Source organism: Eschrichtius robustus, chromosome 14, assembly GCF_028021215.1.
Source record: "Eschrichtius robustus isolate mEscRob2 chromosome 14, mEscRob2.pri, whole genome shotgun sequence".
In the NCBI taxonomy this organism is placed as follows: Eukaryota; Metazoa; Chordata; class Mammalia; order Artiodactyla; family Eschrichtiidae; genus Eschrichtius; species Eschrichtius robustus.
In genome coordinates, this window is record NC_090837.1 from 95,930,125 (window position 1) to 95,958,021 (window position 27,897).

At 52.7% G+C, this 27,897-nt stretch overlaps 2 protein-coding genes across 3 annotated transcripts in view; both read left to right on the forward strand.

The window, feature by feature from the left end:
* The first annotated feature begins 832 nt into the window (after positions 1 to 832).
* CNDP2 (carnosine dipeptidase 2) lies at positions 833 to 18,109 on the forward strand. Of its 2 annotated transcripts, none has more exons than XM_068562242.1 (12): positions 833 to 898; positions 3,625 to 3,715; positions 4,787 to 4,930; positions 8,330 to 8,492; positions 10,600 to 10,688; positions 12,173 to 12,373; positions 12,629 to 12,713; positions 13,446 to 13,606; positions 15,450 to 15,614; positions 16,586 to 16,727; positions 16,940 to 17,087; positions 17,477 to 18,109. In XM_068562242.1, the coding sequence occupies exons 2-12, from the start codon at positions 3,656 to 3,658 to the stop codon at positions 17,544 to 17,546; spliced, it is 1,428 nt and encodes a 475-aa protein (XP_068418343.1). In that variant the 5' UTR covers positions 833 to 898; positions 3,625 to 3,655; the 3' UTR covers positions 17,547 to 18,109. The 2 variants fall into 2 exon arrangements, with proteins under 2 accessions (XP_068418343.1, XP_068418344.1); XM_068562243.1 differs by lacking the exon at positions 833 to 898 and adding an exon at positions 965 to 1,483.
* Positions 18,110 to 20,992: 2,883 nt separating this feature from the next.
* CNDP1 (carnosine dipeptidase 1) overlaps positions 20,993 to 27,897 on the forward strand; it is a 34,900-nt gene continuing 27,995 nt past the window's right edge. The window contains exons 1-2 of the mRNA XM_068563717.1: positions 20,993 to 21,049; positions 21,428 to 21,526. The gene's annotated coding sequence lies outside the window, so the exon portion shown is untranslated. The remainder of the gene's footprint in view (positions 21,050 to 21,427; positions 21,527 to 27,897) is intronic.

The following is a 27,897-nucleotide window of genomic DNA, read 5'->3' on the forward strand; positions in this document are numbered from 1 at the left end:
TTCTGTGAGGGATATGGATGGAAATAGAATTTCGAAGGAAAAACAAACCATGTAAAAATTTAGGTAATTTTATTTCAAAATATTTACAGGATGTGGGAAACTACATCCCTTGCAACTATTAAACTTGTTATTAAAACAACAAAGAATGTGGGAGGGGTAAAAGTTTTGCCAAATTTTGGGGGAATACTCTAACGGAGATAATCGTACCCCCAAGGATCCTTGTAAGGGTTAAAAAGAGAAGTAGTAGATGCTGAATAAGTAAATGGTGGGTCTACTTTCTTCATTAATCCCTAGGATTATTGGAAGACTAAATACTAAAATATTTCCCCCTCTCAGCAATGGTGCTGGTGAAGGCTTGGCGAGCGAAGTGCCAAAGCTACGTGAAATTGCAACGCGCGCCCCTCAGGAGCCTGCGGGGACGGGAGCTTTCGGCGGGAGGGTTCGGGGTGTGTGTGGGCGCCCCCACTTCGGACCACCTTGCACTAAAGACCACTTCTCGGGCCTCACAGTGAAAGCACTAGGCGATGGACGAGGGAGGTCGCCGCCCAGGCAGGTGCTTCGGAGCCCCGCCTCCCCGGGTCTCAGCCCCGGCCCCCCACTTACCGCCCCGCCCCGCCCCGCCCCGCCCCGCCCCGCCCCGCCCCGCCCCGCCCCGCCCCGCCCCGCCCCGCCCCGCCCCGCCCCGCGCAGTCGAGGGGCGGGGCGACGGCAGGGGAGGGGCGACGCCGTCTCCAGCAAGGCCCGCGATTGGTGGACGGCACGGCGGCGGGGGCGGGGCGACGCCAGCTCTCCGGACAAGGGCGGGGATTGGTGGGCGGGACGGCAGCGGGGCGGGCCCGCGCCGGGGGCGTGACCGGGGCACGTGGTACGGAAGCGGCGAGGCGGCAGCGGCGGGCTGGTGAGCTGCTGTCACGGACCGCTAGGCGGGGAGGCCCTGAGGGCGGTGGCAGCGGGGCGGAGGCCGGGAGCGTGGGGCCCCGGGCCGCCTCCGGGGGAGCAGGGGAGGCCGGGCGCGGCTGGGGGGCCGAGGACGCAGGCCCGCTCCGCGCGTGGCCGGCCTAACGGGAGAAGAGGGTGTCGGGTCAAAAGGCCCGCTCGGGGGTCCGGGCTCTGGGGCGGCGGGGAGGACGCGCGCGCGCCGGTCTCTCGACCCTCCCTCGGCGAGGCCCGCAGAAAACTAAAGCCTGTGTCTCGTAGCAGAGCCCTTGGCGGAAGCCTGAGTTTGGTGTCGCGGGACGGCCTGCGCCCGGGGGTCAGAGGCCCGGGGTCAGGGGTCTCTAGCCCCCGCCCACATTTAAGGCTGGGAGTCTGCAGCTGGCCGCCCTCAGGCAGCCTCCGTTTTCTCACCTGTCAAGCGGAGTGATGCCTGGTCCCGGTTCGGCCTGCACCGAGTCCTTGAGACCCTGGGCCTCGCGGGCAGGGCCTCCGAGCCGCCCGCGCCGCCGACACGGGATCCTAGTGCTGGCTCAGTGATTTGGTGCAGGTTTGACTCATGCCTTTGTCGTCCCTGGTGTTTGCAGGGAGAGGTGGCGAGAAGTAATTCTGTAGAACTGTACGTTTGGATTGAAGGTCTAGATTGGGCAAACCAGAGGTCTCCACAGCTGTTTCAGTGGTTTTACACAGACTTGAAGCCCTGATTCAGGCGTTTGTTTAGGGTACCATGTGCCTTGAATCAGTGCGGGACAGGATGGGGGCACTCAGAACTGGGAGAATCATTCGTAGGCATTGCTGGATGGTTCCAGGTGCCACCGTATCACTTCTTCCTCTCACACTAGTTTCACTGTTGAAGTTATGTTACTCCCCAGAACCTTAGATTCCAAGAGGAGAGTAAGGCTGGCATTTCTTTCTAGAGGGTAGTATTTGCTTTTGCTCACTCCAGCTCGGTGCTTTCACCCTAATAAATGGAGTTCGCCAGGGCATATAAAAGAAGTGGTGGTGAAACGGGAAAAACCAGAACTGTGAGTGGGAGGGAGAAATGGACCTGGCCTGACCTCTCTGACTGGGTTAGCAGTTCAGAGGAGCAGTTGCTTTTTCTCCAGCCTTGGTGAGGTGGCCTGCAGAGCTCAACAGTCGGTCTTGGTCTCTGTTTACTCTCCTTTGATAAAAGGTGCAGCTTAGATAGTTGAATCTTTGACCTTTGCTGGAAGGCCATTGGTTAATTGGGCCTCAAAGAACATAATATTAATGAGAATATATTACAGTGAGTGTGGGATTTGTGGCATTTAATGACCAGAAGCTCAAAAGTACCTGATGTAGCATATTGTCCTGCTAAATAGGGTTTCTTTTGTGATTGAAAACTTTGACTTGTATGCTGTGCCTCTGCATTCAGGGATCCCTGTCTTTGAGGTCAGAGCCTCAGCTGAAACCCTCTGAGTTGGCTGGAAGGTTTGTATGCTCTTTTCTGGGTGTGGGAAGAGGATTGACCTTACTGAACTCACACTGCACTTCCTCGATCTGTTGCCAGGCTTCATGTCTCAGTGGATAAAGTCTCTCCTGTCTTTAGAAGTCACTTCAGAATCCTATACCAAGAAAAAGATGCTCTTTAACTACAGTGTGTCCATACGCAGGCGCTTTTCTGGCGTCCTGCTCTGTAACTACAGAGATGTGGTAGGGTCTTGTGACGCTGCAGCTGCAGTTCTGAAATACTTCCTGTCACTGCTGAGGTTTGAGTCTTGCCACGTGATGGAATCTGAGTTGTCAGTTGGAGGAAGAGGGGAGAACCCATTTTGAAAGTGCCAATTCCAGGATTTTCTGTGCTTCATATTGATTCCAGTTTTTAAAGAAGATGAGTCGGGACTTCCCTGGTGGTCCAGTGGTTGGCACTCCGAGCTTCCACTGCAGTGGGCACAGGTTCAGTCCCTAGTTGAGGAACTATCAGTAGGATCCTGCATGCCTTGAGACACGGCCAAACAAAGAAAAAAGATGACGAGTCACATGATTTCTTTTCCCCTGTATTTGTAAGGTGGAGCAGGGCGTGTTGGGTCTCACAGAGCAGAAACTGGATGTTAGAAAATGCACCTGGGAGGCTGGAAGTTTCTTTAATCTTAATCGGGCCCTAGGAGTTTCATACGTTGTCTTGGCTGTTTCTGGGCCCAGGTTGTCAGTTTCCTTAAACTGAATTACGATCCTTTCCTCGGGCTTTGTTTGCTGTGTTGTTGGTTTGTGGCATAGAGACAAGATGTGACATTTTTGGTGGAAGCCTTGGAGTGATTATTTCCTCTGTGGTAATAGTAAGGGGGAAGTTGTGTGCTTTAAGAGAGTAAAATTAAATTTTAAAAAACGTTTTAAAATGCCGGTATGTCAGTGCTCCTGGGGAGTACCTGCTTTTAATTTATATCAGATTGTCTTCAACTCAGGCCCTTCCTTCGATTACCTTCCATTTTGACATACAATTCTGTGTACCTTTTCCTTCTGAAAAAAGAATGGAGATCAGCCTGAGCCTCTGACTGCTTTCCAGAACCACTGTATCTGCCGAGGTCACTTGCTGGAGTCCTCGTGACGACTGCATCCAGTGCTGGTCAGGGGGTGGAGTACAGTTTATGATCCTGCACAGGTGCCTCCAGGCCTGTTGATCAGTTGGACCCTGTCTCGAGGCAGCACTGACAGATTCTTCCTTCCTTCCAGGAATCTCCAGGGTCTGCGGTCTGGTTGAAAGATGTCGGCCCTCACTGCCCTGTTTAAGTACGTTGATGAGAATCAGGATCGCTACGTTAAGGTAAGGGAATGTTTATTCTAGTAAACATTCAAGTTCAGTTTAATTGCATGGTACCCAGAGAAACTTTCAAGAAGCTAATATGAATTATGCTGTTCTAATCAAGTGTTACAGATACTGTCTAGATGGAGAAAGACCAGCGCTAGTGTGATCTCACATGCGGAATCTGAAAAAGTTGCGCTCAGAGAAGTTGAGAGTCGAACGGTGGTGGTCGGGGGGTGGGGAACTGGGGAGGTGTTGGCCAGAGGGTACAAACCTCAGTTACAAGGTGGGTAAGTTCTGGGGATCCAGTGCACTGCGGGGTGATTATAGTCAGCAAAACTGTATCGTGTACTTGAGTAGATCTTAAGTGTTGTCACCACAAAAAAAAGTAACTGAAAATGTGTATTGTCTAGAGGTCTTTTCCTCTGCTTTCTCATTACAGTATATAAGTTGGCTTTTGACAGAAACTCTTAATACCTGTTTCTAGAAATGGCAAAGCTAATTGAAGATTTTTGTTTATTCTTGTGGTAGATATAAAGAACTATTTTACATTTAGCATGTTTTAAATGATATGGTAATGTTATGTATTAATCTGTTTCTTGATGTTAACTTAAAGAATCATACGTTAAGATCGCCCTTGGTAGACATGTTTCAGGTGAAATCTTTAGAGTGCTCATTCTAAAACTTCTATTTTCGAGAACTTGGCCATCGTCAGGATGGTAAATAAGCCAACTTGGACTCTGAAAATATTGGGTATTTTCTGTATCTTTCAGTGTAATTTTGTCAGATGCAGATGTAAACGTGTTTATGGAACTTTGTACATGTTACACTCACGTCATGCTTTACGGTTAACGATTTTCCTGTCATGCTGTATAGTTCTTGGTGTAGGGTCAGTACAGGCAGTCCCTTTATATCTTAAGCAAAAAGCAGATGCCACGGAGCTCTTCTTCTGCGTCTGGGCAGCATGTTCCAAATGGAGTGGCCGCAGGTAGCAAGTGACCTCTGTGGGCCGGACAGTGGCACCCTTGTGAGTATCTTCCTTCCTCAAGGAGCACCTTTTCAGAATCCCTTCTGCTTATCATCCACAAACAGAAACTTGCGGAATGGGTGGCCATCCAGAGCGTGTCTGCGTGGCCCGAGAAAAGAGGCGAGATCAGGAGGATGATGGAGGTCGCCGCTGCCGACATCAAGCAGCTGGGGGGCTCCGTGGAGCTGGTGGACATTGGGAACCAGAAGGTATGCGGCCGGCACTCTCCGCGCTGCAGAGCCACAACGAGCAGGTTTACTGAGGAGTTGATAGGCCTCGGCTAGTTCTTACATGTCTTTGCTTCAGATAACCTGCTGGTCTTTCAAACAAACAAAGAAGGCCTGATTTGGATGCTAAACTGTGTGATTTCTTGAGCTGGATTAGACAGAGATTTGTGATACTCATCACTGTTCTCCAGGAAGGAGAACTGTTGAGTGTTATCTAAGCAGAAGTTAACATAATGGCCATTCTGAGGCGAGCTGGCATTCCTTCCCAGCAGTCAGTCAGCCTTCAGACCAGGAAGTTGCTCTTTGCCAGTCAGATGCAAAACTAATGGAGACTCCCACTCACACCCACTGTGTCCCCAGTTGGTAGAAACAGCACTTTTCATGACTTGGTTCCTGGAAAAGGGCTACTTTATGTGTGGGACTTGGGGCTCAGTTGCATTTTAATGCAGGATTCTGACAGATTCTAACTTGAATGAACAATCTCACTTTTTGGCGCATTATTCCACTATTTTCCTTTCAGATGATTTCAGTCCCGTGTTAATTACATGTTTCGTGGCATGCATTTTCGAAGTTTGTAACGCTCTTTTATGTTGCAGGGATAACTGGGTTTGGTTTATCTTGGTTCTCTTGCCTGATGATTTATGTGTCCATTGAAACCATATCCTGGGATTTCAGATATGGACATTCAGCTCTTTTCATAAATGGAAGGACCCAGAGGCCCAGGTGGGCTCTGTCTCCCTGGGAACCAATAATAGGCCCATGGCAAAGGAGGTTAAAATCTGGGCCTTCCAATTCCCAGTCCAGTGTTGTTTGTGTGAGATTTCTTCTGACCACAGACTTAATAGTTAACTGAAGATTACTTAAGGCACATTAGAGCTTCCTGGCACTTTGCCCACTCATGAGAGGCTAAACCAAGTTTCTTTGAGTTAGTGTCTGTTAGGAGCATACTTGACTTTCTTCCTCTTCCTTTTTTCCTAATATAGTAAAAAAAAAATCTAGGTGACAAATAATTTTTAAGAGTTGTTTTGTTAGAATAGACGGATCTATTCTGTTTAACACGGATGTTACAGTGCGGTTCTTCAGAAAGGGCCTTCCACGAAAGACTAAATGACTGCCACACTATTTGAGTTCCATGATGCCTACTTTTATCAGGGAAGGAGTTGGCAGCTTTCATCACTGTTAGAGAAGCTCTGCCGAGGTTCTCGTGGGGCGCAGCCATAGCACATGTGGTCCCCTCTGCCCATCAGTTCATCTGGCAGTGGTGTTGCCCTTTCCTGGAGGTGGTGGTGACTTGGGGCGGGTGTGGGGTGGCTGTCAGCACTTGTACGCGCAGAAGCTGGGGTACTTTCAGGCTCACAGAGGAGAGATGTTGGGAGCCCGGTCCCTGCTGGGCAAGGTTCAGGAGCCGATGTGACGGTGGGAGGGCTGATCTGGGGCTCTTGGGGCCTCCCTGCCAGGGTTGGTGCAGGAGCCGTCAGGTCCGGCCCGCCTGCAGCCCAGCGCTGCCCCGGGCGGTGGCGGGCCCTGTCCCTGAGGGCCCGAGCGCCAGACAGAGGAGCTCAGCAAATGGGGCAGTCATGGCTCCTGAGCAGAGCAGTGATGGGAGAGCCCCCGGCGCCGGTGCAGTGGGTCAGGGGTCGGGAGCTGGACTCGTGTGGTGGCCGTTAGAGTGGGTGGAAAGGAGGGAGACGTGAGGACCCCTTGACACAGACTTGTGCCCAGACAGATGCTGGTAGAGGACAGCGTGTTCTCCCTGTGAACACATCACTGTGTCTCTCGCCCAGGCCTTGTCCTGTGACATCTGAGTAAGTGGGGAAACCCAGAGAGAGATTTGCAGTTTGTGGCATGAATATCTATGGGCCCAAGTGGCTTCTTAGAAAATGCTAAAGTGTTTCGGAGGAGCTACCTGGAGCAGAGATTTATTTAGAGAAAATCTGTTTTTAAAAATCACTTTCCTATGAGGCAAGCCAAGGGCCAGCTGGGACCGCAGCGCCCCGTGTCTTGTGTGACCAGGTCAGGGCGTTTGGTTTCGAGAACGGTTCTTTGCCCTGGTGGCTACAGGCCGTCCTCGCGAGGACACAGCCCCAGGGCAGCTCGCGTGGGTGGGTGGCGAGGTGGAGTCCAGGATTGCGCGTGGGCAGCTGCAGGGTCAGCAGCAGTTAAGTTGGCATTTATGAGTAGGGTGTACTGGAAGGACAGATCCCGTATCCTGAGAGAACTCGGCGGCCTGGAACGTTCCCTGATGGGCGCGGAGACGTAGAGGTGCTCAGTGCCCCCGGGAGTTTGGAGAAGGACACCTTTACCGGCCCATCCCTTGTCCCGATTTGCTTGTCGGTTTTAGCTGCTGCTCATTTTACCTCTTAATTGTAAATCGTTACCATAGCTTCATTACCAGTTTGGTTTGTGTGTTCTGTTTAGTTACGTATGTTTTCAGAGCGTTTTCTAGTAACTAGCCTGACACCCAGGTGTGTGATGGCTCCTCTGTGACTCTTCCTCGCTCCTGCAGTTGAAACTCAGCCCGTGCTCCTTTCACCCTCCCTGCCGTTGGTGGCACTTTGTAAGGACCTCGGGTTGTCCTCTTAGACTGCAGGAACGGGGCGAGGAGGATGGGGTGCCGGATATTTTGCAGGGCCTTCGTGGGCCATGGTTTACCATGGAAGGTGCAGACGCTGAGCTGATGTGAATGTTGGAAGGGACCTGAGTTTGATGTGGGGCTTGGCACTGGCTTGCCTTCGTACACCTGCATTTCTACCCTAGATGAGGAGAGAATCCTGTGATTAATATCTGTCCCCCGCTCGTAGGGGACTGGGAGGCTGATACGGCCTCTGGGAGAAGGCTCAGGAGGAGTCCCAGCTACTGCGGCTTCACGCAGTGTGGCCTCCTGCAAATTACAGTTCATCATATCCTGGTCTACGGCCCTTTCTGTGCATGACTGTAATTTACATAAAAAACTTCAAAATGTATCTTCTGCTTTAAGATTACCGTAGTTTTTATACATTATTTTAGAAAATAATGAACTAAGCTGCATCCCAAACTCAGCCTTTGTAATATGTTTTGTTACATAAAAGTTTTTTTCAAAAATCAACCTTTAAAAATTTACCAAGCCACCTGCAGTTCGTAAACATAATTCACTCTCTGTGCTCTGATGAGATGGGGCACGTTCAGGGTGGGATGGCCGTAGTCCAGTCTCTGTGCTCCGGATTACGGGAAAGTATATTCTTGTTAATTAATGACTCGGTTGAACAGTATGATCTTGAACTCTGCAATAGAAGTGGTTGATGAGAACACATAAGATTGTCCAGGGCATGTTGATAACATCTTCTGTAAACACCACCCTCTTTAAACAAAGCCTGTCCTCCATGGCCTCCTCTCCTCCCCCAGCTCCCTGATGGCTCGGAGATACCACTTCCGCCCATTTTACTCGGCACACTGGGCTCCGACCCGCAGAAGAAAACGGTGTGCATTTATGGACATCTGGACGTGCAGCCGGCAGCCCTGGAGGACGGCTGGGACAGCGAGCCCTTCACCTTGGTGGAGCGAGACGGTAGGGACGCTTCCCCAAGGACGAGGACTTGTGGCATTTGCTTAGGAGGTGCACCCGTGGCCTCTGGGCTGTCTTTCCAGAGCTGGCTGTTTGTACATGATCTAGAAATTGGGTTCTGGAAGCCTCACGCGCGTGCATCCATCCTTGAAACCTCCGAAAGCCTTCCTTTCTTTGTCGGAACCAGGTCTCTGGCGCCTTGGGCCTGCTGGGCTTCCCTCTCCTGCTGACACTTTCCCAGGAAGCCCGATCCGAATGGAGGTGGTGCGGCATCCCAAAACCTGGGATCCAAATCTGATCCGATCCGTAGCTGCTTCCGTGGCGCGTTTTAGCAGCTCCCGTCAGGGCTTAGGGAAGCGTTGGCCTTTCCCCGATGCCTGCTGCCCTGATGAGGATGGCAGTGACGGCTCAGTGAAGCCATCGAGGGCTCCCGGGCTGGTCCCCGCGGGCACCTTGCGCACCTCTTCAGCGCCCCCCGCGCTGGCCCCGCTTCTCGCTGCCCCTCAACCCGCCCCGGGTAAAGGCTCCGCCTGCCTTCGTCACTGAACCTTCACGTTTCCGCACCGGACGCAGCCTTTCGCCACGTGGAGCAGCCCCTTCATTTGTGCCTCGTCCCCTTGGGCCGAGTGCTGCAGACCGTCTTTAAGTAAAGCCTTTCTTGCGGGACACGCTGAGTTTCTGTTGGAGCTTCCCCGGCTCAGGGACAGTCACGTCATTGCTGCGCACAGCGGTCCTCAGGGTGCGCTTGCTAACGTGTCCTCAGTCCAGAGCCTGGGCCCCCGCCCTTCCTCTCGTCCCCTCTCCCCTCTCCCAGCGGCGCCCCTCCTCCCCACCCCTGCACCAGAACCCCCTGGAGGTCGTCCTCCTCCCGCCCCTTCTCTTCCCCCTTGCAAGGCCCTCCCCTGGCCTGTGGAGACGGGTCCTGCACCGCCTCCCGCCCTGCCCCACAGCGGTGCCTCTTGGGGGACCCGGTGGGCCCCATCTTCTCTCCCCTCATTGCGCCTCTTTTTGCGCCAGCCCTGGTCACCTACTGCTCAGCCCCTCCCTGACAGCCCACCCCCAGGCAGACACACAGACACGCAGGACGGAAGAACCTGGAGCGCCCCCGTAGCCCGGAGAAGCTGCCCACACGTGCCTGCTGGCGTGCCGGGCCGGGGGTGGGCACTCTCGGCCTCTGTCCGCCTCGGCCCGCACAGCCCCGGCTCCCTGGGGTCGCTTGGTCAGTGTTTGCCACAGGGACGAGGATGCGTCTTAGAAGAGCTCTTTAGCTTTTGTGAAAAGCAGATTTAGTTTAAAAAAGAAATCCCCAAGGCAGTGATGGCTTTAAGCCCCACGCCGCTTTGGGGAGGGTCAGGTTGACCTGCCGAACGTTGAAAATGGGCTAAGGGTGAGGAGGACAGAGGACCGACCGGGACAGACTGAGGCCGGGAGGGGCCCCCTGAGCACACGGCGCCCGGGGTTCTGGCCTCCCTCGGGCCTTACGCTGCATCCGGTTCGGGAGGGGGGTCTGGGTTTGTTTCCCTGCTGTCCTTCAAGGTGGCCAGTGCCCAGCCCAGACACCCACCTTTGTACGGGGGTCCCAGAGGTGGCTGTGCAGCGGGGAGGTGACCGGTTACCCTGGGGAGGGGCAGCATCCTGTCCTTTAGTGATAACCTAGAGAGGTACGTGACGGACGTCGGTTCTGTTCTTCATCAAATTGGGCTGTGGTGTGGGTGAGACTGTGGTTCTCCTTGGTCGGTGCACCTGCATCCAGCCAGGTCTCCCTCCCCCGCTGCTGCCGGCTGGCTGTGGACTAGATTTTAACACACTAGCCAAGTGGCAGTGGTCCCGCGGAGCTGGGTTTGCAGCGCGTGCCCTGAGACGGTGGGGACCTTGGCCGCACTCCCACGGCTTGCTCTTAGATCGGGCGAGTTCTCTGGAAGATCCTAACGGTCATGTTGGGTGGAGACTCGGGGCTCCTGATAGAATGGAAATGGGGCTTCCGACACGAAGAAGAGGCTTAGGATGGCTGCGTGGGGTCGCGCTGGGATGTCGTCAGATGTTCACCGAGAGGTGCTCCTTTCTGTGCGCTGCGGCCGTCACCTGATGAACTTGCTGATTGCTGTTCTAGGCAAACTGTATGGGAGAGGAGCCACCGATGATAAGGGGCCAGTGGCCGGCTGGATGAACGCCCTGGAAGCCTTCCAGAAAACGTGTCAGGTACGCCGCCCACATCTAGGGCCCGATTCACCTGCTCCACCTGGGGATGCAGAGTGGGACTTTCTGTTCCCAGAACAGCCCCTAAAGATCAAAGAGCACGGGCCAGGAGACAGCAGGCTTCCCCCCCAAACTGCATCAGCGCAGCTGGGTCATCTTCCAGTTTATAGGCTGTTTTCCAGTTTGGGGAAACATTGAAGGTGCAGTGGTTTTACAGTTGTCCCAAGGTCACCCTGTTGGTGACTCAGCAGGGACCCAGGCAGGTGAGAGTTCCGGGCTCTGACCGCGCCTGGGAAGTGGGCGCTTGCCAGGGCGTGACCCGGGCCCTGTGCTAGCCGACAGACCCTTACTTTCTCTGTGTGGTTTTTATCCTCCTAAAACTAAATTTGATTTTTAAAAATATATTTCCTTAACTGAAACATCTGCTCCTTGTTGAAAGTTTGTAAAATACAGAAAAGTAGAGAGAAAAAAGAGGTGCCTAGAATCCAGGCCTCAGAGACTTAATATTTTGTTACTTACCAATCTTTTCAAGAATTCTTTTTAATCTGACTGTGATCATAACATATAGGCAGTTTCTGCATCTTGCTTTTATCTTGTGTTGCGATAAGAATGATAAGACAAGCATTTTTGTCAGGACATGGGGTGGTAGATCTGAAAAGGGTTCGAGGGAGCTGGGCTCGGGCTGGGAAGGCCCCTCTCCTCCAGGGCCCCTGGGATCAGCGGGTGGCCGAGCGGAGGGGTGGCCGTGTGCAGGGCAGAGCCGCTCAGCGCACCTCCCCTCACCCCTGTTCCACTGGAGTGGCAGAGGGGCGCTGCGTGTGGTGAGCAGCGCTGTCTGGGGGCAGCTCTGAGCTAGGACCCCGCAGACGTGAGTCCGTACGGGCCCAGCCTTCCATGGCCTTTGGCACCGCCTCGCTCAGGTGTGGCTTCACGTTGTCTCCTGTGGAAGGGCCGCGTGCCTCACAGCACAGCCTTGGGGAGACCTGGAAGCCCACCGAGCAGGAGCCACGTGGCATCTTAGGGTCACTGTCAGCTCTGGAGGAGAAGGGCTTGCAGTGCGTGGAGCGCCTTATGAACTGGGGGAAGCGCGCGCTCGCTCTTGCGTGCACTGCTGGTGGCCACGCAGATGAAGGCTCTGGCTGTCTGTGTCGTGGCCTTTGTTTTAGAGAGGGCGGCTCAGCTTTGCTGGAGACGCTGATTCGCGCTGGGCGAGCGCAGAGACCCCGATGAGTGGCACATGTGGTCGGGCTGGGAGCTCCTTGGAAGGAGTCCTTCTAAGGGTGACCGGCCGAAGCCACGCTTGTCCCCTGGTGGCCCAGCGCCTGGGGACTGAGGGTCTCTGTGGGCCACACACAGCCCGCCCAGTGGTCGGTCTGGAGGAAGTCACTTGTTTGAAATTCGTGACTTCCCAACATTGGGTGGCTTCCTGGCTGTTGCTTCTAAGCCCGTGAGCTCTGAGTGCCTTCCTTCACCGGCCTCCTGCCCAGGAAGTCCCCGTCAACGTCCGCTTCTGTCTGGAGGGCATGGAGGAGTCTGGCTCCGAAGGCCTGGATGCGCTGATCTTTGCCCAGAAGGACGTGTTCTTTAAGGATGTGGACTACGTCTGCATCTCTGACAACTACTGGCTGGGGAAGAACAAGCCCTGCATCACCTACGGGCTCCGGGGCATCTGCTACTTCTTCATTGAGGTCTGTGCCGAGTCGTGCGGGGAGCAGCTGGGAGGGCTCTGGGTGCCCATGCGTTCTCCTGTGGTTGGCGTTTCCAAGAGGATTTTTTGATTGTTGCCAGAGTTCTGGCATTTAGGAAGCACCTTGCTTTGCTTGTTGAGGGAGCAGATTTTGATTTCGAAAATGGTCGTGTGAACGTTCTTTGCTCACTTTACTGTCGCGTGGTTAAGAACGGGCTCCCGTCAGCAGCCAAGCAGGGTGGCCATGTGTCCGCAGGTGGAATGCAGCAACAGAGACCTGCACTCCGGCGTGTACGGCGGCTCGGTGCACGAGGCCATGACCGACCTCATCATGCTGATGGGTGAGCGTGGGCTCCGTCACCGCGTGGCAGTCGGGCGGGAGGTTGGTGCGGGCACTGCTTCCAGGCTGCTTCATGCCTTCTGTCCCTCCCTCCCACCCCCCCGCCACTGACTGGTCCCTTTAAAAGACCCCCATGCTTCATTTCTGCCTCCCCTCCCCCCCATGTCGTCTCCGCGGCCCGACTCGGGCACCCCGCCTGCCCTGTCACGGCCGTCCTTCCTCTGGACGCCGTTGTGTGTTACGTCCCTGGAGGGCGTCAACCTCGGTCTAGTTGACACTGTGACTGGCCGCAGCAGTCTCCTGCACGCTCAGCCCTGTGAGAGCGAGGCCACGGCTCCCTTGCCTGGTGTCCCCCTGGCGCACGGCCTCGGCCCGCCGTGTGCTCAGTCCTGTTTCCTTCCGTGGCGGGCGGCGGCGGCCGTGCACAGAGCTGACTTTTCTGGGACTGGAGTCTACCCTGCCCCACTCGGTTTTCCGCCCTCAGCGTGGGAGCAGGTAGTTTCTCGTGGGACGTGCCTCAAACAGGACACGTTGGACAGAGGAGTGGTTTTCAGGGCGGGCCTGCGGGAGCCCGTTTGCTCCATGTGTATCCTGCTCCGTGACCGTGGACGGCTCACCTGCCTTCCGTGTGTTACACGGCAGGTGCCCCCGCTCTCCTCCCTCGGTTGTTACGGTAACAGAACGCCTTACGGAGCGCATGCACGCTGAGCGCTCACCCTCCCCACTCCTCCAGGCTGCCTGATGGACCGCACGGGGAAGATCCTCATCCCGGGCATCAGCGAGGCGGTGGCCTCCGTGACAGACGACGAGCTGGAGCTCTACGACAAGATCGACTTCGACCTGGAGGAGTACACCCGGGATGTGGGGACACAGACCCTGCTGCACGGCTGCAAGGTGCTGCCCGGGCGCCGCGAGGCCTGCCCCCCGCCGGGCTTGCAGGGTCCCCGGGCCGGAGGCTGAGGGCTGGATGGACTCGGGCGTACCCCGGGCACGGGAGCAGCCAGACGGTGCAGGCGCCGGAAGGCACCACGCGCCAGGCTGGGAGCTGGGAGCTCTTTAACGTGTCACATGTCGACTGTGGAGAGCTCGGGAGCTGGGGGACGTCTGCAGAGAGGCAGGGGCTTTTCCTCATTTGCACATGTGGGGAAGTCACTTTACCACCGGGCCAGAGATGATTTAAGCCATTCCTGACGGAGCTGGGTGCTAAGGTGGAAACCATTTGCACAAAACATTTACTTAACTGTCAGGAGAAAATCGTGTTGTGACTTTTCTCTTAATTAGCTTAGTTCCTGGTTTCTAAGGTGTGACTATAAGTTCACGTGGTTAACTAAGCTTTAGTTGAACCGCAGCGGCAGGCCCTGGGGATGCAGGAGGAGCGCAACCGGGCTTGGCCCTTGAGTGTCACCTCTCCAGGTGACAGACGGGCAGAGAAGCTTAGGGGGTGTGCGGAGGCCACCGTGGGGTGGTCTGGCGCCTGGGGGGAGGGGGAGGCCTCCTTAGACGGGAGTGCCACCGGGCCTGCAGGAGACAGGCGGGGCTGAGCGGCAGAGCAGGCCTCAGCTGTCCCGCTCGTGGGCGGCCAGTGAGGCCCGGGGTTCGGAGTGAAGATGCCTGACAGAAAGGCCTCTGATCTGCCGAGGAGGTCGTGCACTGTCCTGGAAGACGGCGGTGTGACTGGTGCTGAGTAGAGGGACGCGCTGATGAGCCCTCGCTGGGGACAGACTGCGGGCAGGGGGTGTGGCGGGATAGGAGCTGAGGCGCTGGGGCTGGGGGCCGTGAGGCTGCGGGGGGCGCTGGGGGGCGGGGAGGCGGGGCCGGGGACCCCTCAGGCTCAGGACGCATCGGAGAGGACCGAGCGGGGTAAGGATTTCACAGGCGGAGCCGAGACGGGGTCCTCGCGGGCGGCAGTCAGTTGGGTCCTGACACCGTGACCAAGAGAGACTAGTCCCAGGGGAGAGACGAGTCTGGGGAAGGTTGGGCTCTGGACACATTTGTGTTTCCTCCTGCCCCGCTGCCTTCCGGTAACGTTTGCCTTTACGTGAGGTGTCTGCTTAAGGGCCGTGTCTGCTCCTTCCGGCCGTCACTGGGCTCTTTGGTTCACAAACACGTCCAGAGTTACGTGCTGAGTCGCCGAGGAAGCCCAGGGGTTCGGGCGGCAGCGTGTCCTCTCCTGATACGTCGCGTGCCACCGCTGGGACGAGAGGGGCATGAGAGGCGGCCGTGTCAAGTAGACGCTCGCGAGACGGGGGGCTGCCTTGTGCCCATCCCCACAGCAGAGGCTGCCGGGCTTGTCCGTGGGCACCGGCCTAGGACGTGATGCACGGCCTGGCTTCCCCTCCTCGGGGAGCTCGCCCCACACTCGGTGTCCTGTAAGCCCAGGACCTAGGATGGCCGGGGTCATGCCTCCCTCCCCTTCCTGGTGCCCCTGGCTCTGCAACAGCCCTCATATGGGTGGGGCTGGCCAGAACGCCGTGGCTCCTGTGTGGTCAGTTTTGTTGACCCGGGCGGTGCGGACTCACTGGGAGGCGCGGAGGGGACACGCTTGCGGCCGTCCTGGGCGCGCAGAGCCCCCTTGGGGGGCTGTTGTAGCGGCTGCCGGAGCGCCTTTGGGGCCGGCTCATCTACCGGCCCTGCCGGGTCGCTCCTGCCTTCCTGACGGTGTGCGGACCCCAGGCCGGCCGGGCTCCTCCGTGAGCAGGCGGTGCCGTCTCCGACCCACTTTGTCGTGTTTCTGCAGAAAGACATCCTGATGCACAGGTGGCGGTACCCGTCCCTCTCCCTCCACGGGATCGAAGGTGCCTTCTCTGGGTCGGGGGCCAAGACCGTGATTCCCCGCAAAGTGATCGGCAAGTTCTCCATCAGGCTCGTGCCAGACATGACTCCTGAGGTGGTCACCGAGCAGGCACGTGGGGTGCTGGGGCGTGGGCGGGGCGTGCTGCGCACCCGGGGCCTGTCAGCGGGGCTCTGGGCAGCGGGAGGGCGCGCCTCCACCTGCACAGCCCTGTCCTCGGCTCTCGCCAGCTCCGCGGCTGCTGGAACAAGCAGTTCAGAGCTAATCAGGGATCAAGGTCTAGACGTAAAAGGGCATCCCGTGCGAGTGGCCTCTGTCACTGCTGAGGCGTGCTGAAATCTCATCTCTGACCTCGTCCCGAGGCTCAAGGCAGTTGCTGACTTCGGGCTGCCTGTGTTATGGTGGGAGTCCGCGGGCCTTTGGTCCCTGGTGAGCAGCAGAGGGGGAAGCGTCCAGGATTGGGGGGCAGCTTCCAGAGGGGGAGGATCCAGAGTGGGGCAGCATCTGGTACCTGAGAGTCAGCCAGGCTTGCGGGGAGCAGTCCCTCGTCCTCCCCCGGGGGGTTTCACGGAGAGACGGAGCCAAGACCTTCCCTGTCGGGAGGGGAAACTGAGGGCCGCTCTCCAAGCCTAGGACTGAGATGTGCTCATCACGAGGTGACCCTGGGTCAGCACCTGGCTCTGTTTTTGCTTTAGCCGTAATCGTTTTTGTAAAGCAAGTCAAGGGGCGTTTTCTTTAAACTTGATTTAAGCGTTACCATCATACGGGATTTAAATATTAACATCATATGGGAATATCTGCGTACAGGGTGAATTGCTTGAAATTAAAACATTACCTTTTACCTTAAATATCTGAAGTTTGTTTCATGATAAAATCCCTTTTTCTGTTATCGTAGTTATGCAGATCAGTGTTTAGCAGCAGCACATGAGACTCATCGTAGACCCATAGACTCACTGTAGACCCCTTATAGACCCGTTGTAGACGACTGCGGACTCGCCCCCAGAGACTGTTGTGGAGTAGATCCCCAGCACTAGGTCAGAGGCCAGGCTTGTAAGACACTGTCTCTCCTGCCTGTGCTTCAGGTTACGAGCTACTTGACCAAGAAGTTTGCTGAACTGCACAGTCCCAACAAGTTCAAGGTGTACCTGAGCCACGGCGGGAAGCCCTGGGTATCCGACTTCAACCACCCTCATTACTTGGCTGGGAGAAGAGCCCTGAAGACAGGTCAGACGTCCTCTTTGGGGGCGGATAGGCGCTGGCGGATCGTGGGCGTGTGGCTGTGTCGGCTCTGTCTCTGTGCGGGCTGGGCTGTGCCACCTCCAACCTTGAGAGCAGGGCTGCTGATCTGGACTTGGGGTTGCGGGCCAGTAGATCTGTGGCGGATCCCTGGCCTCGCAGCCCTAAAGCTCAGTGTCTTTTATTCCATTCTCCCTCAGTTTTTGGTGTTGAGCCGGACTTGACCAGGGAAGGCGGCAGTATTCCTGTGACTTTGACATTTCAGGAGGCCACAGGGAAGAATGTCATGCTGTTGCCCGTGGGGTCAGCAGATGACGGAGCCCACTCCCAGAATGAAAAGCTCAACAGGTGAGGGCAGAAAAGAGGGGCCGTCTTGGGGTGACTGGGGTGGGCCAGTCAGGGACCGAGGCAAAGAAAGGCCCTGCTTGGAGGGCAGGGGGAGAGCACAGAGCCCTGGGTGTTAGGACACAAGGTGGAGACCTCGCATCCGGACAGGGAGGAGCTGTGGTCCGGGTAAGGCCCTTCACACTAAGTACCGGCTGAGAGCCACGCGTTCCGTTAGACCAGGACCAGGGCTGGTCCCTGGTGGGGCAGTCGGACTGGACTTGAGAACCAAGGCAAGCAGCGCTCAGGGCCAGCACGCCAGGCCGGTGGGACGTCCGCTTCCGGAAGGAACGCAGTATTTGTGCCTGGCCCTCGGGACACCAGCCAGCGTGATGACTGTTCCTCCCTGTCAGGCACAACTACATTGAAGGCACCAAGATGCTGGCTGCATACCTGTACGAAGTGTCCCAGCTGAAGAACTGAGCACCGCCCTCCTCCCATCACCTTGCGCTCTTCCCGTCGCTCAGGAACGCGGAAGCCCGTCTCTCTCCTTTCCCTCTCGTCAGATTCTCCAGGCCTCCAGGAGTGGGCGCGAGACCACCCACCTGTCTCAGGATGGAGTTAACCTATCCCGGCAGCGATAAATGTTCAGCCCTGGGGGCTTGTAAACGACCCTGGGTGACAGCTGAATTCTCCGTGGTGTCTCCAGAAAATAGCCAAGGCCTAAAAGCACAAGTTCTTCTGTAGAAAGTTCTGGTCGATGTCCACTGGGCTAAAGAGAGGCCTTGGTGCTTCCTGGTCCCACCTCTGCCCCCAGAGTCAGGGTCACACACACTTGGAACATTGAGTCGCGGGCACCTGGTGCCTCGAGGGCCATCCTTTCTGTCCTTTGCTGTCTTGGGCACATTCTGTCCTTTTCTCAAGACCTTAACTGTTACTGGTGTTCCACATCTTCTGTTTATTACGATCCCTCAAAACCTCAACCTACTGGGAGGGTTATTTGATCTCAGCCTGAGTTGCTAAATAAAAAAAGCTGAGCTTCTGGAGGAGCTGCCGCCTGTGCGCCTTTCTCTGCGCAGCCGCGTGCCTGCGCGCGGTGAGGTACGCGGAGCGGGCTGGCGGGGCTGGGGCCGGGCTCAGGACGCCGGTGCCCGTCTCGCTCGTCCTCTCCTGTCCCCGCTCCCGGTGCTGCCGAGCCGCAGGAGAGCCCATCCGACCGGTTTAAACAGCACAGTCCCCCGGCCCAGCCGACGGAGGAGGCCACACTAAACTCCCCTGAAGGAACCGGGCCCTTGTTGATCATGAATGAAGTCTGTGTTTTGTCTACTTTGCTGACCCTCCTGACTCAATAGGCCGGGACTGGGATGGGGGACGGGGGTGCTGGTTATTGGGCCCTGTCACACCTGACACCTGACGGGATGGAGTGGAGCCATGCTTTCCACCCCTGGATCTCTCCTTCACTGCCCGGGTCCCCCTCCTTGCCCCTGGCGTCACCTCCACAGCGTCCTCGCGGCGTCGGGAGCCGCAGCCTCCTTGTCTCCACCCTCACCACTCATCCTGCTGGTCCTCGGGGAGGCTCACCCAGGAGAACAGTCTGGTACCAGGCACCCTGCACCCTGCAGGGGCCGAGTCCTTGGAGCTACCTGCTCAGGCTCTGTGCACTTTAGTTTCCAGTTAGGGGAAGAAGCTTTACTCAGTGCTCGTGAAATGCATTCATCCCACTGTTCTGGGGGAGGAGAGGCGTTCCCCAGTTGTGAAATCCCAAACTTGCCCTGAATGGTGTTACTCCACGGCAGGAAGCTGACTGCTAACAAGAATCCCCTGCCTGGTCTTATTTAGAAAAAGAGAACTTACTGGGCTGCATTCTTGACCCAGAAGAGAGGGAGCCGAGAGGAGTCCCGGCCTGAAGGAAAGCTGAGCGTCTCCGCGCGACCAAGGGAAAGTCGAAGTTCCTTTTGCTCTTGCTTTTTGGCCACGGCATCAGGAAAGGGTGGTAGACGTGTCAGGATCCTTAAACCACATGTGTTAGTGAGGCCGCTGTGACCACGACGACACAGTCTTCAAGGTGATGACAGTTTTCTCGGGCAGGCGGGGCTCCCCGGCTTCAACGTCAAGGTCGTGGCCTCTGCTCCAGCCTGCAGCCCCAGCCTGTGGGAAGGAGGGATGGGGGAAGACAGGCTTCCTCGCTTCTGGGCACCATCCAGAGTTTGCATCTTTCTCAGGTAGTCACACAGCCACTCCTAACTGCACAAGAGGCAGGAAACATGCATGGATGACATTTCTATCGCTGCAGGAGAGGAAAGACATACTGGGGAGTCAACCTTTATGTGCCTCTGTTGCCCCATGGTTATACCGTGACCTTTGTCCCAAGGAAAGCAGGGAAAAAAATGAGTATCTAGCATTAGAAAGAGGAAGGACTCCAGGAGCACTTGGTCATTCACTTTTCAGAGAGAATTTTAACATCTGCATCGGCCTCTGGGGCTCTAGGGAGTAGCTGAGTGGAGGTCAGGATGGTGTTCCCAGCCTGCCTGCCTTTTCCTTTGCACCTTTTCACATCAAAATGTGACTATGGGCCGTCTCGGGCTCACAGTGGAGCCAAGTGCAGTCTGTTCCTTTCAGGTCGACGTTGGGCATCATAAATCTGCTCTATTTAGTAGAACCCATTCCCCCACGTCGTAAGGGAATGGCCCTGAAGCGGACTGCTGTGTGAAGGTACTGTTTGCAGAACTCCTTTGACGTGTGTTCCCTGAAATGGCCTTGCAGGAGAGGCTGGTTCAATGCACAGCTTGAAAGGAACAGTCATTTAGTAGGAGCTGAAGTTCCTCAGGACAGCAGACAGTCCAGGTCAAACCCACCCAGGAGGGAACAGTGTGGACCAGGACCCAGACGTTGGATGGATTTGGTCCTGTGGCCCCAGCCGTTCATGTGGGAGAGACCAGGGACTAACCCCGCCCAGGGATAACTCTGACTCCCAGGCCTGGGGTGATTTGAAAGGTCTCTCTAAGTGCTTTGGGGACTCACAGCCTGTTAGTGGTTGAATCGTATCCCCTCAAAATCCGTATTAAAATCCTAACCCCCAGTACCTCAGAGTGGGACCGGATTTGGAGACGGGGTCTTTGCACAGGTCATGTGGGCGGGCCCTAGTCCAGTATGACTGGTGTCCTTATGAAGGGGGACGTGTGGACAGGAATGTACCCAGGGAGAGGGCCACGTGAGGGCGAAGGCAGAGGCTGGGCCATGCGTTTGCAAGACAGGGAACATGGACAATCGCCTGCAGCCCCTGGAAGCTGAGAGAGGCCAGGCAGAGATCCCCCTGCCCTTAGGGAGGAACCAACCCTGCCAACGTCTTGATCTTGGACTTCCCGGCCCAGAACTAGGGGAGAATAGATTTCTGTTGTTTAAGCCACCCGTTCTGCCGCCCTTCACTGTGGCAGCCGGAGCAGACTGATGCCCAGCCTGTCATGCTGACGCGTTCTAGGGTCACAGTGACAGCACAGGGCCGAGGTGTCACCTGCCAAAGGTAACAGCGTGTGTTCACGTGGCCTCCCTCAGGTCTGCCAGCCTTGGGCACGTGCGCCTGCTCCCTGCCAAAGGTGACACCCTCCACACACGCCAGGCAAAGCCCCTGGGCTGTCACCCACGGCCTGGGCTGGCCTCGATGGCCTTCAGTAACATCAGATGACTTCCAGGCCGCTGCCTCATCCCATGTTTGTGCATGCGAGATGCGTTGTCTCTCCCTCTGCTGGCGAGTTGAACGCATGTCTCTGAAGCAGCTTTGTTTTCCGAATGTGAATAGGTCCACTATTCCAGCCTTGTCTTCCCTCTGGGGGAGTGGGGAGGGGGCAGACAGGCCCTTCGTGGGGGGATGTTTAATGTGACCAGCTGAGGGCCTTGGTGAGACCTCCTCTTCCACTTTCCTTCGAGGTCCGGGGGAATTGCTGAGACCACAGAACTGCCGCCCAGTGGATCCCAAAGTAGGAAGGATGGTGAGTAGACCCTCCAGCGCTCAGAGTCTAGGGGAGCAGAGTGCTAGCCTTCCGCTTGCCTGACGGTGCGTGTGCACGCCGGTGAGGCAGGTCACGGAGCGGATCCCCACCTGCACTTAGACACGTTCTCAGGTGCTCCCTTTCTCAGCCTGAGCGACGCGGCATTTGGAAGTAGTTTATCGGCACGCTTTGGGTGGCTGTACGTTCCAACAAATAAGTAAATGGCATTATTTTCAAGCATCTTATACAGTGCCTGGAAGGCAGTTCCCCTCAGTGAATGCTGGGGTCCGGGGTGCTGACGCAAGGCCCAGGCAGGTGGGGTGAACTAGACGTTCAACAGCACACTTCTCCATACTCGTCTTTTCTTCCCACGGAAAGCAACATTCTTATCAAAACCACGGAGCACAACTTCCAACTGCTGAACGCAACAGTCCAAGTACCACTTAGAGGGTGATATGGAGAGCTCTACACACCCAGGTACAGTTCGCCGCCCTTTCTCACTGAACTCTGAACCCTGCTCTGCTTCCTGCTGCGCCCCCCCACCCCGCACACACACACACAGAACATTAGTGTGAACAGTTTTGAGGTGGAGGTCTAGGAATCTGCATTTTTAAAGCATGGAATTCAATAATTTTCAGTATATTCACAGATATATGTGACCATCACCACAGTTCATTTTAGGGTGTTTTCATCACCTCAAAAAGAAGTCCTATACTCCTTAGCGATTACTTTCCTATTCCCCTATTCCTGCCCCAACCCTAAGCAGCCACTGATCTACTTGTATCTCATTTAGGGCTCTCTATGGTGCAAGCAATGAGCTATTTAATAAGAAGCATTTCTAAGGAAACAAAAATAAAGGTTAATGATTAAAACAAACTACAAATTCTGTTTTTGAGTCCAGAGGGCAGTCGGTCAAGAAAACCTCTGGCTGTTGGGCTCAAAGGCATCTTTAGATGGTGGAGTGAGGGCAATTCTGGCAAATTTCCTGGTTTGTAGTTTGAATGACTCTGGGATGGCGTTGGGCATTCTGGTGAACTTTCCGAGTGGCCCACCCAGCAGCAGTCAAGCAAGTTGTCCATACGTGATTCATCATGGTGATTTCTCTGTAGTTTATATCAGCTCCAGTTTGTAGGGCTTCAGGAAAAGGGCAGCTTTAGTTCTTAGTGACTCCAAGTTAGAAGGGTAGGAGAAAATTGGAAATGTTAGTTTAAAGAGTTGTAGCCAGATATTGGAGGAAACTAGCAGAATTCAGGGTCCAGTTTACGAATAGATAACAAAACCTCAAAGAGAGTGAATAGGGCTTAGATCTGATAATGGATGTACTATAGTTTTTTATTGTAACATAATGTTCTCTCGACAGTGACCTCCATTCCTATCAAATATAATCAGAGCAGGACTAATTGGTAAACAGTCTAGTCTCATTACACTTGGCCTGATTATTTGCAGAAGTGCTGCAAGAGTAGTGTTTGATCATATCAGCTCTTAAGTCCACTTTACTGGAACTTTCAAAAGGAATCTCAGATTAGACTTGTAAAAGCTTCTCAAGGCCAGGAAGCCAAGCCAAGTGTCACCATCAGACTTGACCTGCAATAACCAAGATCTGGGTGAATTCCCTTCTTCTTGAGGCCTCCAGTATACCTAAAGATTCCTGGGTCTGCCAGAAAGTGACCTGTCTTACTCACCTGTAAGAGTAGGAACTCTGTAACAAGGCACCAGGCTGTCTTTTCAGGAGGCTTTATTGGCTCAGTAAAGTCAACTTTAGTTCCTTAAAACTTCTGTTCACATCTGATTCTATGCCTATCATTCTCAAATATGGCATCTCAGCCAAGGCCCTGGTAATAAACCAATGTTTTCAATTTAGTCCTGTTATACAGAGAAAAGATTCTTATTTAACTTATGCATTTGCATATATATATATATATATATATATATATATATATATATATGAACTACAGTGTCATGAAAATAAGAGCACTCAGTAAAAGTTTATAAATACTGGAGGTATGAGGGAGAAAAACATAAATGTTTCAATTCTGTTTACAAAGATACAATTTATCAGATTACTATAAGTTACAGATAGCTTAAGAGAAAAAAAGTTTTCCTTAAACCTGGAAACAAAACATTAAAGAACTAGCAATATTTCAAACAAAAAGTCACAAAAATTGCAATCATTCTCATCACTTCATTCAGTCCCATATAATGATTTTTGTTTTGCTAAATCTTGGGTTACAAGTTTTATGAATCCGTCAGCTTTTCCATTAGTTCTGGAAATCCTTGCTCAGTCCAGTGGCATGGTCTCAAAGTTAATTCAAGTGATGTCATCGTGGTGCTTCTTGCCTGTAGCTGATTATAAATGTTTTCAGAGAAGAATCAGAATAAAACTATAACTCTTTGTGAATGACAAAAGACTTTAAATAGCCATGGTTAAAGATATGGTGAGAGTTCATTTTAAAAAATGACTCAGTGGACAAGGAAATTTGATTATTTCTAAGGCATACAACGTTTTAAGATAAAAATTGGAATTATGATGATTAATTGGACAGTAAGGACACTGACAAATTTCCAGGAATTTTTGCACAATTTTGAAATAACTTATATTAGTAGCATACACCCATACAAATATAACCTGTTAAACATCACTTTTATTTGACAGTGCTTCTCATGTAACTTAACATATCAAATAAGCCTAATTAGTTTCATATCACTATTTTTATAAGGAGAGACAACAAATCTTTGATATTTTCTGGGGGCCCTCTGGAAAAATCCCAAAGTTGGTTCTGGGTCAAAAAAGACTTCATTTAAAATTTGACTTTGGGAGGTTCTCAAATATGTCAACAGGTTTAAGACACTTGATTCAATGTGATCACAAGTCACCATGAAACAATACTTATTTATCTCTTTTTTTTTTTAGTTATCTCTAACTAAAGTGACTTAAAAGATTTCAAAGGCATGTTCAGAAAGTTGCATAGTTATAAAAAGACTTTAGTTCTTTTAATATTGAGAAGACTCAGTTTTCTTAAGTAATCAAAGAGCTGATTAAAACAACATGAAATACAGGAAATTATTCTGATAAGTGCAGAATCTTTGTTTTCTAGGCAGATTATTCAACAGGTAAAGAAAAATCTTTTGCAATAATCCAAGAAAACCTTGTCCTTTTAACAGAGTAAGAATGTTGAATTCTAGTTTTGCATAGGCACACTGTTGATATTAAAGATCTTTTTTTAAAAAACAAAAATCTTAGAATAAATTCATTTAGTTTTAGCCAGCTTGACCACACAACGTAAGATTTTTTTTTCTCACTCTCTCTTCTCCAACTTTTTATACCTATTTATTTTTTTGTCCTTTATTCTCCTTAAAAAAAATGAAACAACCATTAAATAACCTCTACACTAGGACAAAATTATTCTCCTTTTCCCTTAACGAAAACACATCTTCATACCTTATACTTTTTTTTTTTTTTTTTTACCAAAATCACATTTTGCATCCTTGCATACTTTGTATATAGAGATTTTTTCCTTTACCCTTTTTATTTCTAGTAGTTTCACTTAACATATAAGACTAGAATTCTTAACCCTTAGTAATTAACATCTAGTGAAAACTAGGAGGTAGGCAATCGTGAACTGTTTGTCACATACAACATTCTGTAGTAGGTGAGCAAATTTACATACATATCATGTCATAATTTCTAGGGGCATATGCTCCCTCATAGTACAGGTTATTTTCAGTGTGGCGAAAGAACATATTTACTAACAGACTCAAATACCTTTAGTCTCTCGGTAATAAGCCAAAAGTATATAAATTTAAACTTATGTTTAGAAATGTCAGTGTTTTATCTTATTTAGAAATGATCTGGATATTTAATGATCACCCATCATTTAACTTAATGTAAATTAAAGGTTTAAGTTACCAAAAAGATTTCGGAACCTATTTTTGAGCAGACATATTTTATAAAACCTAATTCTCACTTGGGTTGCTGCGGAGGAGTTTGTTGACTGGTGCTGGGAGCCGGGCCCTTGGAGATGTCGTGGGAGAGAGAAGAGGTGGTGTGAGTCCAGCCTCGGTCCTCTGACCCCGTCAGGGCAGCCAGCACAGAGCTCCTGCCTGAAGGGAAGTATGGGCACATCATCCGTGTGATGGAGCCCAGACAAGCTGTTATACGTTTAGTCTCACTGTCTTGGGGCAGATGGAGAAACACTGGAGCCAGGGAATTGAAGCCTAAGGACATCCCTGTCCCAGCCCAGTGCACAGGACAGTAGGTAACTCCTACACACCAGGATGCGAGGGGTTCCTGTCCCCAGAGGGGATGCGTTTCTGATGGGTCTTCATGTTGAGACTGTTTACTGAGGCTGGCACAGGGCCAGGCTATAGAGATGAATTCGTGGTAGGGTCTTCTGATCAAGATTCAGTATGAGTTCACTCTTACTCTCTGCCATCCTCTTCAAACAGCGCAATTACATGTACTTTAAATGTTTTAATTAAAAAACATAGACTCAAAAACAGAATAAATATCCCTACTGAACAGAAATAAAACAAAACACACAGTGGTGAGTAGGGGCTGAAGCTGTGGCTTTGCTGGACTCTGGGTCCAAACGGACCATGGCACCTGGGAACAAGATGCCTGCAGGGTCACAGGGACCAAAAGCCCCCCAGGCACAGAGGGCAGCCAGAGCCAGCGCCGCTGCTCGGACGGAACCCAGGGGTGGGGTGGGGTGGGTCTCCGCGCTGAAGACACAGTGCCGCCCCATCGCACATGGGGAGTGCCAAGCCTCCAGCCTGGGACCTGGCCCCGGGCTGGGCGTCCTGCAGCACCAGGGGGAGGTACCCCCAGATTTCTAGGCACAGACCATTGCAGAGAGAAGGAGAATAAACCAATTGTCGTCGTTCAAGTTGAGCCCGCAGGTTAAATTTCTGAAGTATGTTAGAAACACTAACAATAAGAAAGATAATCCACAAAATTAACTGGGAAGTGAATTTACTGCCACTGAAATGCAAACAGTAGAACATGCTTCAAAATGGATACAAAGTACGTTTAAAATCTTCAAGAGATAAATGAAGGACTAAGAATAAGAAATTATAAAACAAGTGGGCACATATGAGTCAAGAACAGATGGGTAGGAAACACAACCAATTAGCAACCCTGCAAATGGAAACTAGTCACTGCAGTAACTCAGTAGAGGATGTTAATGGCAACTGGCCACAGCCGAAGAGAGAATGCATGAGCCGGACAGCAGGACTGAGGAATTCACCCAGGAAGTGGAGCGCAGAGAGAAAAGGAAAAAAAGACGGAAAGGAGAAGAGAGCTGGAGGACATATGAGAGACTGAAAGCCAGCTGTAGTAGCAGTCCTAGAAAAGAGAGTAAAGGAAGTGGTGGAGAAGTAATGTGAGCACATAGGGTAGGGGGTCCCCGGAGGAAAAGAACCAGATGCAGCTTTTTGACAGAAGAGAAGCCATTTTAGCCTAAGCCATTTTGGGATCTAAGCCTGGCCACCATGCTTGCCCTTGAACAGGTCTCCGTAATTAATGATCTTAAGGGAACGAAAGGAGGTGGGAACAAATGACTGTCATCAGGCAAGAGAAGTAAAAAGAGTGAAGATAATAAATCAGTTGTAGAGACTCCCAGTTCCGTTTCAGTGATAAAGATTAGCCTGAAGGCTCAACCCCGAGACCAACTGGAACCTCAGGGGTGATAATGTTGACCTTTTCTGACCCTCGTGACCTCAGTCAACTAAAACTTGGACTCTGGTGACCTTTGCCCCAATTCTGTGCTGAAGCCCCTTCATGAATATGCATATTCCCTTAGCTTAAAACTTTCCCAATTTTGCTGTTTGGGGGGACACTGCTTTGCGAAATATCCCTGATGTTCTCCTTACTCGCTGCAAGTGATAAATCCTTCCTTCTCCCACTCTCTGTCTTGGTTGTGTCCTTTGGCTCGACACCCACCAAGAGGTGAACCCAGTTTTCAGGTAACAGTGATATTAGAGAATTACTAGGCATTTTACAGAATAAAAAAAGACAGAAATGAGTCTTCAGTTTGAAAACAGTGATGATTGAGCAAGATGTGTAAATTTGTCAGTCAGACCCATCACAGTGAGGTTGAGGGCATCAGGGAACAAGAGCAAGTCTGCAGTCACTCAGGGAGGAAGGGGAGCGGCACTTGGCGAGGTGCAGGCTCTGGGCTCCGTGGGATGCAGAGGGGGGTCCCCGTGAGCCTGGAGCAGCTGGCATGGCTTTGCTGATGGAGAGCTGGGAGGCTGGAGGGGACTCCCAGCAGGCAGATCAGTGAACAGAGGTGCACATGTGGGTGTTTGGGGGTCTGCCGGGAGGGAAAAGTCTGCCCAAACTTGACATGCACTTTTTCCCTTATTCAGGTTTACAGCTGGAATAGTTTTATTAGTAGACAGATTCTGCATTTTCTACACAGTGTTGAAGTAGAACTAGTTACATTAGTGAAAATCAACTACTCTTGGTGTCCTTCAAGGCTATGCATGTAATTATTCAGTAAATACTGGCTGGACTTGGTCTTGTTCTGTGACAGGCACAGCTTAGGCTCTTGGGGACCTGGGACATAGGAAGACCAAGTCCCAGTTGTCATGCAGCTTATGTTCAAGTGAGTCAAATGATAATTATTAAATAAGCAAATAAGAGAATATTAGTGACAAGAGACTAACAGAGTGTACTGGGTCAGATAATGGCCCCAAATCCATGTCCTCCTGGAACCTCGGAATGTGACCTTACTTGGAAGGAGGACCTTTGCAGATGTAATTAGTTAAAATCAGGTCCTACAGGATGGGGTGGTCCCCAAAGCCACTGCCTAGTCCTTCTTAGAAGAGGCAGGGATATGCCCAGG

Excerpts from the sequence above, each read along its gene's own strand:
- CNDP2 (XM_068562242.1), top strand. The coding sequence starts at position 3,656 with ATGTCGGCCCTCACTGCCCTGTTTAAGTACGTTGATGAGAATCAGGAT. Across the intron at positions 8,493-10,599 it reads CACCTTGGTGGAGCGAGACG|GCAAACTGTATGGGAGAGGA; the intron begins GTAGGGACGCTT and ends TTGCTGTTCTAG. Across the intron at positions 15,615-16,585 it reads CTGAGGTGGTCACCGAGCAG|GTTACGAGCTACTTGACCAA; the intron begins GCACGTGGGGTG and ends CCTGTGCTTCAG.